This window comes from Mesoplodon densirostris, chromosome 2, assembly GCF_025265405.1.
Source record: "Mesoplodon densirostris isolate mMesDen1 chromosome 2, mMesDen1 primary haplotype, whole genome shotgun sequence".
NCBI classification, from domain to species: domain Eukaryota; kingdom Metazoa; phylum Chordata; class Mammalia; order Artiodactyla; family Ziphiidae; genus Mesoplodon; species Mesoplodon densirostris.
The window spans coordinates 30,413,506-30,425,471 of NC_082662.1; the positions used below are offsets into that span (position 1 = coordinate 30,413,506).

Sequence of the window (11,966 nt, forward strand, 5' to 3'; positions counted from 1 at the left end):
GTGACAAATAGTGCTGTCAAGTCCTCTTGCTTGAGGACCAGTGATTATCCTGAGAAAATGTACGCAATGGGTTGTATCTGCTTGGCTGTGTAAACAGATACAATTTCTCTTCATCTTTGCAAACTCTTGCGCTGATTGCCTGTGACATTCTGGTTTAATTCTCATCCAATTAAAACAAAGTTTTCTTCCTCTTCTACCCTTGTGGAGAGGTTTTCTAGGTTGGCAGGAGATTTTGTTTTTAATTGCATTTCTGCAACAGGGGCTACTCTTTTCTGAGGTCTGTTCCCCATGTCCCACAGTTCTCTGTGACTCCCTCGGTAACCCTGGCCATCGTGCCCTAATGGTCATTTCTCAAGTCTCCATCACTAGAATGGGAACTCTTTTTTTTTTTTTCTGGCCTCGCCGTGCAGCATGCGGGATCTTAGTTCCCCCACCAGGGATTGAACCTATGCCCCCTGCAGTGGAAGCGCGGTGTCCCAACCACTCGACTGCCAGGGAAGTCCCTAGAATGGGAACTCTTTGAGGATGGACTGAGCCTAGTCATTTTGGAACCCCCGCTGCCAGCACAGGGCCTAGATGCTAGGTGAGGGCTGGCTGAATGAAGGAATTAAGGAAAGAATAAATAAATGAATGATTCTAAGGAGTAAAGCCGCCCTCCCCCCGATTTCTAGGGCTCTGAAAAGAAAAAGAACAGAGATTCAGGCACACTCAAGAGTTTCTGAAAACCAAGCCAAACCAAATCAGACCATAAACCAGTTTAAGAGACTGAAATGATAGGAAACAAGTACAAAAAGCTAGTGGGCAGGGCTTGAAAAAACATTCTCTGGCCTTTGAAGTGGGAGGCCCAGCCCATGGAAATTGGGGGGATGGGGGAGGGATGCTAGGGGCCAGAGATAGGGGGACACTGGGAGACTTTCTGCCTTTCCTGGGGCTGGGGTTTTTTTTTTAGTGAAGGGCTTACTGACCTCCTCTTCTCTGGATAGCCCAGGCTTATCAAGAAGCAGGCCCAGGTGGGGAGTTATAGGAAGCCCTAGAAGCCCCCGAGACCCTCCACCCCACTGACCCGGAGCCCCTGAAGGAGAGGGAAGTCAAGCAGTGGCTCAAAGATACAGTCATCCTCCGGATTTGGGACTAGGGGCTCTGGGGTCCCCAGGGGGCTGGTCTGGAACCAGAGGTTCTCATAGGACTTGGGGCTGGGGCTGAGGCCCCCCAAGAGGGGCTGAGTGGAGTCGCAGCGGAGGTAGTGCCCAGGCCGTGGGCCTGTGGGGCTGCCCAGCACCTGCACGTAAAGGACCTGGTCACTGGTGCCAGACTGGGGCTGGGGCTGGGTACAAGGTACTCTTGGGTCTCCCTGGAGCACATAGGCCTGGACCAGGCTGGGGAGGCCACAGGTCCCTGAGCTGTCATTGGATTCCCAGGGTCCTGTCTTCTTCTCTTCCTCCTCCAGCACCGTGATCTTGGTGATGGGTGGCATGCTGGAGTCCCGAAGGCTGGGCAGCTGGAAGGTATCCTGGACATAAAGATGTGGGGTGAGGGCCTGGTTCATTTCAGATATCTGCCCCAGCCACTTCCTGCTGCTCTTTGCTGAAACTCAAAGGGTTACTCAAAGGATGCAAAGCATCTCATATGTTCCTGACACGTGTTATGTGCTGTTCAGACTTAGCCTGGTGAATTTCCCCAATGCTTCTGCGTGGGATTAGTCCCATTTCACAGTGAGGTGACTGAGGTTTTGAATGGTAGAACAGGGATTCGCACTCAGGTCTGCTTTGCTCCAAAGAGGTGAAGTGATGGGAAGGCCTGAGTACTCATCCTCAGAGGGTCCCTTCTCTTTGAGCCCGGGGTGGGAGCCTAACCCCCAGCCCCATTTCCCTCTCCCTCCAGTGTTCTCACCTCCGTTGTGATGGTAGGCACCCAGGAACCCAGGCTGCTGTGGGCCGGGTCTGGAACACTTGGCCAGAGGGGATTCTTCCTGCTGGAAAAGGGGGTAGGTGAAGGCTAGGACAGGCATGCCCTCCCATCTTTCCATCCTTTCTCCCACCTACTCCCAGCAGCTGAAGGGACGACCCCTTCATGTAGAGAGGAGAAGGTGGAGGGCCCGACCCCCAGACCTGGGTCCTGAGGCCTGGCAAGGCCGAGAGGAGCCTAGACCGGCTCACTGAGGTCTGCACTTCCCTGTAGTCAGGGTTAGTTGGGTGTCAGGTCTCTCAAAAGGACTCACCTGGGTCTGCAGCAGAGCTGGGCAGCCCCATAGAAGCAGATGAGCAAGACCAGGAGGCCGAAGAGGCCCAGGAGGATGTGCAGCTCAGACTCCTCTAGAGTGAGGGGGAAGCCAGAAGAGGCAAGAGTGCACGTAGGTGAGGCTGGGCTTCCTCCCTCAGACGGGGATCCAAGGGCTGGGCTGGGGGGCCTCCACCTCAGACGGGGATCCAAGGGCAGGGCTGGGTCTCCTGCCTCAGACTGGGATCCAAGGGCTGGGCTGGGTCTCCTGCCTCAGACTGGGATTCAAGGGCTGGGCTGGGGGGTCTCCGCCTCAGACGGGGATCCAAGGGCTGGGCTGGGGGGTCTCCGCCTCAGACGGGGATCCAAGGGCAGGGCTGGGTCTCCTGCCTCAGACTGGGATCCAAGGGCTGGGCTGGGTCTCCTGCCTCAGACTGGGATCCAAGGGCTGGGCTGGGTCTCCTGCCTCAGACTGGGATCCAAGGGCTGGACTGGGGGGTCTCCGCCTCAGACTGGGATCCAAGGGCTGGGCTGGGTCTCCTCCCTCAAATCAGGGGATCCATGCAAGGCTTATCTACTTGCAAAATGGAGATCCTTTGGGTGAGGCACCCTCCCAACAGCCTTGTCCTGCCAGCCCCCTTCTCCCCTTACCTAGGGCCAAGGTCATCAGGGTGAGGCTTGTACTGTTGGTGGCCCACGCCTGGCTGGCAGCCATGAGGTGGACATGGTACAAGCTGGAAGGCTCCAGGCCACGGAGGACAAAGCTATGGGAGGAGGCGTTCAGGACAGTGGCTGGGAGGAGAGGAGAATGGTGAGTCTGGGTTGGCTGCTGAGCCTCCCCAAGGCTTCTGAACCCGCCCTCCCTGGCCTTCTGGGGCTGTGGGGCACTGAGGGTAGACTCACAGAAGGTCCGGTCCTGAGCATTGGTCCAGAAGATAGTGTAGTGGGTAAGGGGGCTCTTCCCCAGCTCAGGGGCCTCGGGTACCCACTCCAACTGGGCCCAAGTCTTGCCAATGTGCCTTAGATGCAGCTCTGGGCCATGGGAGGGGGCTGCCGGAAGAGAGAGGTACAGGGGCTGACAGGGAGCGGGGTGGCGGGGAGAGCCCAGCTGGACTTCTTGTGGCTCCCCAGACCCAAGAACTGGGACACCTTGTGGGGGTGGGTGCTAGAAGAGAGTCCAGGGGGACTCGTGTCCAAGCCTCATTATCCCAGGAACTTTCCCTGAATCCCACCGACTGCTAGTAAGTGGTTGAGCTGGGATTTGAACCTGCTCCTCTTTGACTCCAAAGCCGCGCTACCTGATTTCTTCCAGGCCTGATTTTGTCTGGTTCATTATCTGGTTTCTGCCACTGACTCTCTAAGTTTATGCCAGGTCCTCAGTTTAATTTCTATCACACGTGACACCTGATCAGTTTTTGCCAGACTTGCTCCCTGAATTCTGCCGTGCTCGCTGCCCAATTTCTATGACCCCACCACCTGACTTCTTTCCAGCTGCAGGGGTCCAGTGTAAGCCAGAGGTAATCTTAGGATTGGGAGAGACCCTCTTCTGGGCCAGAGGTAGGGGAGGAAGAAAATGTTCCCTCGTATTCCTGATTCTGGGGGCCTAGACAGGCCTTGAGAGAGAGGAGAGGATTCTGAGAAAAGGCTTGGTGGCTGACGAACCCATCTCTTGGGAGTAAGCATAGATGTGCTGGGAGGGTCCTTTGGTGTCCTGGTACAGGGGGGTCACAGTGATCTCGTAGAGCTGAAAGGGCCTGATGTTCTCTGTAGAGAGAAAATAGGGGCACCCTGGTTAGGGGCTAGCCTCTGATGATGGTCGGGGGCTAACCTCAGACTTCAGGGATAACCTGGGCCTCATTCTGCAGGGCTGGCCTCTGCAGTCTCTTCTTCAGACCATTTGGTGTGGGTAAGGGGCAAAGAGTGGAAGAGAGAGCTGGGAAGGTGGCAGAGTCAGGGCTGGAAACAGATGATCCAGTTAGACTGCAGGAGGGACTTCCTGATTCTGAGCTTGTGAGATGAGAACAGTGAAAGAACAGGAAAGACTGGGGAATCTGCTTCTTTAGGGTGGTTCAGCTCGCCCCTTGCCTACTGTCAGGCAGGTAAAATGTCCCCTCCTCTCCCGGGCCCTGCCCACCTGCCCAGCCCCCCAGGCCTGCCTCACCCTGCAGCAGGGTCCCTGCAATGCTTCCATTATGCTCCATCCTCCAGGTCTTAGGGCTGCCGCTGGGGCTGGGGGAACCGAGGCCCCACTCAATGACATAGCCCCGAGGCTGAGGGCTGGGGGGCTCCCAGCCCACCCAGAGGCTGTAAGGGTCTCGAGCCACGGTGTGGAGTCTGCCCAGGGGTGGGCCTGGAGACAGAGTAGGAGACGATGACATGAAGATGAAAAGAATGCAGGCCCTGGAGCCAGATGCCTGGGTTCAATCTGGCCTTTGCTACTTACAAGCTGGGTGACCTTGGGTAAGTCAACATCTGAGCCTCAGTTTCCTCATCTGTAAGGTGGAAACGATGATAAAAGTTTCTACCTCGTAGGGTCATGGTGCAGATTAAATGAGGTGGTATATGAAACAGGCCTGGCATGGAGTAGTGCTTGGTGATGATGAAAGCTAACCCTGTGTGGTTCTCGGTATGTATTAATTCACGGAGTCTGCTAACAGTCCCATGGTGGGGCACAACTACGGTCCCCATCTTAGCAATGAGAAAACTGAGACAGGGAGGTTAAGTAACTTGCCTAGGGTCACATGGCTGGGAAGTGGGAATATTAGCTATTGTTATTGTGAGTCTCACTTCGTGAGGACCCATGTTCAGGGGCACCTGGGGTTGGTAGTGGCTGATCCCCTGAGAATGAGCAGTTAACTCAGGGACTGTGTTCTAGCTGGAAAAACTTAGGGCTTTCTTTCCCATTTCCTTGGCAGAATAGACTGTGTGTGTGTAGGCACCACCACCGGATTAACCTGGTTCCGGCTAATGGTAATAATAATAGCTAACACATATGGATCAGTTACTTTGTGCCAGGCACATGTCTTAACTTGTAATCTTCACAGCGATGCTTTGAGTTAGATACTGTATCATCCCCATTTGCTAAATGAGTAAACTGAGGCCAGGGAGGGTAAGTAACTTGCCCAGATCACATTGCTAGCAAGTGACAGGGCTAGATTTGAACCCAGGCAGTCTAGCCTCCGAATTTACATGCCTAACCATCATGCTCTACTAGCTGCTGGCCCCCTTTACCTCCACTCTCCAAGAAGACCACTGGGGTGGGATGAGAGGTCCCAGCTGTGTTATAGGCCTCAAGGATCACCTCCCGGGCTTCTGAAGGCAGTTGGAAGGTACAGTTTAGCTCCGTGGTGTTGCAGAGCATTGGGTCTGCCCCAGCCTGGTCTGAGGGTCTCCAGGAGACCAGGTACCCTTGGATCTGCCCACTGTCTTCCTCCAGGGGCACTGGCTGCAGTGGGCATAGGGGGAAAAAGATAAGGGGATGCCCAGCTCATCTGGAGTTGGGGAGAGCTTCTAGATGGGGTGGCCATGTCCCAAGAACTGAGCCCCCCAGGCTGGGAGCCAGCCCTCCTCCCTCTGTGCCAGGTCCTAGGAGGGAGGGAAGGAAAAAGCAAGTCGGTGTATGCAGCAGGCACCAAACTAGATGAGTCCTCCACTGTAGTCTCTCCAGAAGGGCCCTACCCAGCTTCCTAGGCACATGCAAAGTGCGTGCAAATCACCTACAAATGCATCCAAGCCTCCCAGACCTGTTGGAGTCCTGAGCCCCAGCTTGCAGAGGTCTGTTTGGGTTGAAAGAGGTGGAGGGATGGCCTGCAGAGGGGGTTACCTGCCAGAACAGCTGCACGTCCACTGTCCTGGGGTCCAGCTGCCTCTGCCGCCACCATGTGTCCAGTCTGACAGTGGGGGCTGTGGGTGGAGCAGGAAGAGAGGGTCAGGGAGGGCCCTGGAGGCCAGACTGGGTCCTGATGGCCGCTCCCAGCCTGTCACCACCCACTTACCCCGTTGTGTGGTGGTCAGCTCCAGGCTGGGGCTCCAGTTGCTCCAGTGGCCAGGCAGGCGCCAGCGGGTGCAGCGCATCTGCAGGGCGTAGGCTGTGGATGGGAGGAGCCCGCATAGCTCATACTGGAGGGTCCGGGAGGGCAGGGCGCCCACCTGGTGGGGGGGGCGTGGCTCTGAGCCTGGATCTCTGTGCCCTTCAGTGCCAGCTCAAGTTACCCTGCCCTCAGCCAGCCCCACCCCAGTCTCCTGAGGTTGCCCTCCGCCTCACCAGGTCCCAGCTGGCTTCTCCAAGCCGAGGCTGGTGGCGCAGCTCACACTTCTGATCTATGTGTAGGCTTGGCTTCCAGGTCTCCCAGCGCAACCTCAGGCAGCCTGGCTGGGGCGGGGCCACCTTAGGGCTGGGCCCCAGGGCCCACAGTGTGGGGGGCTCCAGTTTCACTGCAAAGAGAGGGGTCGTCAGACCCTTTCTCTGATCAGTCCTATCGGGCTCTATCCTAGCTTCCACTTGTCTCCCTGTCTGTGGTTCCATTTCTTCTCTGGGTCTCCATTTATGGGATCTCTGTGTCTTTCTGTTTCTCTCTGTGTCTCTTCATCTCTGTGTCATCCTGTTTCTGCAGGTCTGTCTCTGTTTCTCTCTCTCTTTCATACTCTTGCCCCAGGGCCTTTGCACTGGTTGTTCTCTCTGCCTGGAGCACTTACCTTCCAGATATCCAGTGGCTTGCTCCCTCATTTCCTCCAAGGATCTTCTCAAATGTCACCTTCTCAGTGAGGCCTTCCCTGACCACCTTCCTGAAATAGCAACAGCCCCCTCTCCCCATCGCATCCCCCTGCTCAATTTCCTGCCATTACCCGACATTCTATTTTGTTTATTTCGCCCACTAGAATGTAACATTTCAGGGGCAAGATTTTTGCCTTTTTGTTTAGTGCCGTATCCCCAGCACCTAGAACAGCGCCTAGCGCAGAGTGGGCACTTCAAGAAATTTGCTGAAAGAATTAATGAGTGTATCTCTTTGCCTCTGTGTTTCTTCCACGTCCTTGTCTGTGTCTCCACAGCTCTGTCTACGACTGCATCCACTTTGTTTTTCTCTCTCCTCCTCCTCTACCTCTAGGTCTTGCAGCGTCTCATTGTCTGTCGCTGGGTCTGTGTTTCCCTCCCCGTGCCTCTCTGTGTCCGCCCATGGTGGGGGCCGCTCCCCTCCCCCACACTCAGTGTCACCCACCGACGTCCATGGGGACAAGGCACAGCTTCGGGGACACGCTGGTTCCCAGCGTGTTCTTGGCCTGCACCCAGATGCCCATATTCTGGTACAGCTGTAGGTGTTTGCGGGGGATGGAGCAGTGGCTCTGCCCGTCCTCAGGTACGCAGTCGGGGATGGAGTCCTCCTGCCTCTGGCAGTTGCCCCGGCTCCTGCCAACAGGCCAGGCTTGGGTGTCAAGCAGGGGAAGAAAGCGAGGCTCCCTTCTCCCTCCCGTCTTTGGCTCTGGCTCCCCACCCCTACAGTCCTACCCATGCTCTGTCCCAGGACCCAAAGGAATGGGAGCTGGCATAGAGACCCCTACTCACTTGAAGCTCTTCAGGGTGAAGTTGGTGGACAGGTGGGTGTTGGGGCCTGGCTCCCACTGGCAGGTGAGGCTGTTGGTTGTGAGGTTCATGAGGCAGGACAGGTTGTGGGGTGTGGCGGGAGGGTCTGTGTATGGGGTGGGGAGAGTGAGGGCTTCAGGTAAGACCACTCAGAAAACTCCTACTGGGACCACTTGGCCTCGTTTCCTTGCCCTGGGTCATTCCCTTGTCTCCATGCAGGGTGACCTCAGAGGGGCAGCCCTGGGGGAAGCTACGTTACAGGCACATACAGGGATAAGTACCACAGAGTCTCCAACCCTCTCAACTCTGCCCCCTTTGACAGTAACAGTGTAGCATCTGGTTTTCATCCTGGTTCTGCCATTCATCAGCTGTGTGATCTTGAAGTCACCTAACGGCTCTGTGCCTCAGTTTCCTCATCTGAAAAATGGGCGTAATGGTAATATACCTACCCCCTAGGGTTCTTGTGAGGGCTGAGTGACTTACTATGTATACAGTGCTCAGAGCAGTGCCTGGCATATAGTGAGTACTCTGTAGTGTGAGCTTTCACTATTGTTGATTCTTAAATGAGAACCTTGGTCTTTCTTTCTTTCTAGTTATGCATTGGCTTGGCACAAATCCATCCTTCTCGGTTTGAACAGAGGCTGAGACTGGGGTAGGGGAGAAGCTGGGAGCAAGCCCAGCTCATAGAGAATATCCTCCCTGGAGACACTCTCCTACGGCTGAGGGCTTGGGCTTACTCGGCAGCCATATGGAGTAGTGGTTACTATACTGGCTTTCGAGCCACACTGCCTGTTATAAATCTTGGCTCCATCCTTATTAGTTTGTGACCTTTAGCATGTCACTTACCCTCCCCGAGCCTCGGTTTCCTCATCTGCAAAATGGGGCTAAATAACACTACCCACTGGTAGGGAAGATGACATGATATTGTGCCTTTAAAGTGCTTATTGAGCAAGAGCTTAAGAAAGAATAGTTCTTGTTAGTATTGGCAGGAGGGCATTGGAGGCAGAGTGGGTGGTTGGCTACAGGGACTCACAGCCTGCCTGTAGCTCAGCCTGGTCCAGGATCTGCAGGCTGTTGCCCCAGTGCAGGCAGCAGGAGAGAAGGGCCCGAGAGCGGTTGAGGTGGGGCAAGGTGATGGTGGACTGCAGGGTCCCATTCGGCAGGTACTGCTGCGTCTCCCCGGGCTGAAGCTCTGCTTCCAGCTTCCATACAATGTGCGATTCTGAGTCCAGGTGGCTGCAGTTCGGGCTGATGATGCAGGAGGCTGTGATGGGATCCCCCAGGCGGACGATGGGGGCTGAGAGGCTGATGTGTCCGCACTGCTCCAGGCCTGGAGTGGAAGAGAAGGGGCCATAAGTGACTCCTCCGCCTGACAGAGCTGGGCTCCTAGACTCAGTACCCCTAGACTCTGTGCCTTTACCTTCATGCTTTACCTCCCAAGATGTGTTACTGGAATGGGGAGGACGTGTATGGGGACTGTGAGAGGCTCTGGGGGGTGAGATCAAGATAGCGGTGTGTGGGTGAATGTTTATCAGCTGGCTATACAGAGAGAAACAGATCCCGGTTTGTAGCCTGGGCTGCTTTCCCTGGTGTAAATATTCCCACCGTGGCTGATTTCAGGCTACCAGTGTGACATCACTGAATGTGAACCTGGGAAGAGATGTACACAATCAGCGCTTGCAAGCCAACCCCAGCACACCACCAGTCCCCTCCCCAGCAATGGTGAAACAATGGTTAGAATGATAGGAACCCCACAGCCACAGCAATCTTTTCAGATTTCAAATCTGATTGTTACCCCATCTGGATCATAGCACTTCAATGGCACGTTATTCCTCTGAAAGGCAGTATGGTATGATGGATAAGAGCATGGATGTTGGAACTAGACTGCCTAGGTTTAGAGCCTGGTTCTATTGCTTATTAATTATGTGACCTTGATGTGTCACTGAGACTTTCTGTGCCTCAGTTTTCTCATCTGTAAAATGGGGATAAAAAAGTCCCTACCTTAGTTTTGCTGGAAGGATTAGATGTGAGAACACGTGTAAGGCACTTAGAACAGTGCCTGTCATGTAAATATTTGCTGCCATGGTTAGGATAAAGACTCAGATCCTTCTCACAGCCCTTGTGGCCTGGCCCCTGCCTAACCCTCCTGGTTCCAGCTCAGACCATCCTTTTCCAGTTCCCATCACTCTGGCCTTCTTGCTATTTCTTGAAAACGCCATGCTCCCTCCAATCTCCAGATCTTTGTACCTGCTGATCCTTTTGGAGCTGCTCCTTTGCTTCTCTCCCACCCCTCCTTCACCTGGTTAACATTTAGGCGTCTTGCAGGGAACCAGACCAGGTTCTGACCAACCAGACCAGGCCAAGCCCCTTGAACTTTCCCAAAGCTCTTATTATCTTTCATAATTATGTAGTCATGTGATTATTTGCTTGTTTGTCCCCCAAACTAGACCATGGGTTTTGTGAGGCCAGAGACCTTGGCTGTTTCACTCATTGCTGCATTCCCAGCACCTAGCACAGAGCAGGCCCTTGGTGGATACGTATGTAATAAACGAGTAAGCACTGCACTTTGCCCACGATGCCTTCTCTCCTCTCCCAGGTGTTCTTCAGCCCATTTTGCTGATGGGGATGCTGAGCCCTTAAGAGGAGGAGCAATTTGTTTAGGGTCACAGAGCAAGTTCTTGGAGGCTTCTACTACTCCACAGACTCAGAATTTCAGACTAGAAGGAAACTTGCCAACTGTTTACTTCAAAACTCCACCTGATACTGAGTCCTCCACAGCAGGGCTAGGATGGCCTATTTTTGTATGGCCTGCCAGCTAAGAACATTTTTAATATGTCGAAAGGGTTGAAAACCAAACCAAACAAAAAACAAACAGGAACATACAACAGAGACTGTATGTGGCCTGCAAAGCTGAACATTACATCAGACAAAGTTTGCCGACCCCTGCTGTACCTTGGCTTTCATACCCCCAGAGATGGGAGGCTCTCCACCTATCAAGATAGAGTTTCCATAGTCTGGAAAGCTCTGCCTGGGATTCTTTTTATTTTATTTTATTTATTTATTTTTTGGCCATGCCATGTGGCATGCGGTATCTTAGTTTCATGAGGAGGAATCAAACCCGTGCCCCCTGCAGTGGAAGCGCAGAGTCCTAACCACTGGACTGCCAGGGAATTCCCTGGGATTCTATATTTCAGGATTAAAGTTGCCTCCTTACGTCTTCCACCCTGATCCCTTTGCTGCCCGTGAAGGCTGCATAGGACTCAGGGGTTCCTTCTGACAACACGACACAGATTTACAGACAAGACCTGAGTCTACCCCACCTTCTCTGGGCTGGCCAGCCCAGGTCCTCTCACTTTTCCTCAGAGGTGGTGGTTTGCCTACAGAGGTCTATGCATGGGAGCCTGGCTACCCCACATCTGTGGCCCAGTTGATTCTTTCAGGATTCTCTGGGAGTCCCAGGAGCACTGTGGCAGTGCTGGGAAATGCCATCCTCCTCCACCCCCAGCATCTCTCCCTGTGCTCCCCTCTCCCCTCGGCACCCTCGCTCCTGGCCACACTCACTTCTGGGGAGCAGCAGGATGATCAGAGCAGCTCTCGCTAGGTTCCAGGCTCCCAGCCCCGCCATGGTGCCGGCTTGGTGCTCACCTGGAGGCAGAGGGGGATGGTTAAGGTCATGGGCTTTGCAGTCAGAGCTGAGCTTCGTTCTTGCTCTGCCACAGTGTGGCTTCGGCCAGGTTACTTGATCTCTCTGAGCCTAGTTTCATTGCAAAATTGAGGTAACAACAGCGTATACTGCATAGGGTTTTGGGAGGAGGATGCAGAATGATACAAGTCAAGGGCTTCACGCAGTGCCTGGCACATAGGAGACGACTCTGTAAGTGACAGCCGCTGTTATTATTCTATTTGCCTTCCAGGAGAGAGCAGGGAAAGGAGCCGCAGGGAATGGTATTCTTCTCCACTTCCCTTCTGTCTTAGCTGTCTTAGCCCCCCACAAAGCAGAGCCTGAGATGAAGGCTTGCATGCAGGGAGTTTCTTTTGGGAAGATTCCAGGAACAGAGTGAGGGAGTGGGGAGAATGAAATGGGTAAGGAGGGAAAGCCAGGACAAGGGTTCGTCCTCAAGCCAGTCACATTTATGGACAACTGGGGCTCGATCTTGCTGGAACCTTCCAA

The 11,966-nt window shown here is 54.3% G+C and overlaps 1 protein-coding gene across 1 annotated transcript; it reads right to left on the reverse strand.

The window, feature by feature from the left end:
* Nucleotides 1-1,030: 1,030 nt before the first annotated feature.
* CSF3R (colony stimulating factor 3 receptor) lies at nt 1,031-11,420 on the reverse strand. Its single transcript, XM_060082311.1, has 15 exons — nt 11,357-11,420; nt 8,829-9,125; nt 7,778-7,901; nt 7,434-7,621; nt 6,482-6,651; nt 6,213-6,366; nt 6,041-6,120; nt 5,449-5,662; nt 4,379-4,567; nt 3,880-3,981; nt 3,121-3,267; nt 2,869-3,009; nt 2,219-2,312; nt 1,891-1,972; nt 1,031-1,510 (listed from the first exon to the last, which is right to left on the reverse strand). The coding sequence occupies exons 1-15, from the start codon at nt 11,418-11,420 to the stop codon at nt 1,031-1,033; spliced, it is 2,526 nt and encodes an 841-aa protein (XP_059938294.1).
* Between the last annotated feature and the right edge of the window lie 546 nt (nt 11,421-11,966).

Coding starts and splice junctions, on each gene's coding strand:
- CSF3R (XM_060082311.1), bottom strand. CDS start 11,420: ATGGCGGGGCTGGGAGCCTGGAACCTAGCGAGAGCTGCTCTGATCATC. Junction 3,982..4,378: donor TGCAGGGACCCTGCTGCAGG/GTGAGGCAGGCC, acceptor TTCTCTCTACAG/AGAACATCAGGCCCTTTCAG. Junction 1,973..2,218: donor CAGCTCTGCTGCAGACCCAG/GTGAGTCCTTTT, acceptor CCCCTTTTCCAG/CAGGAAGAATCCCCTCTGGC.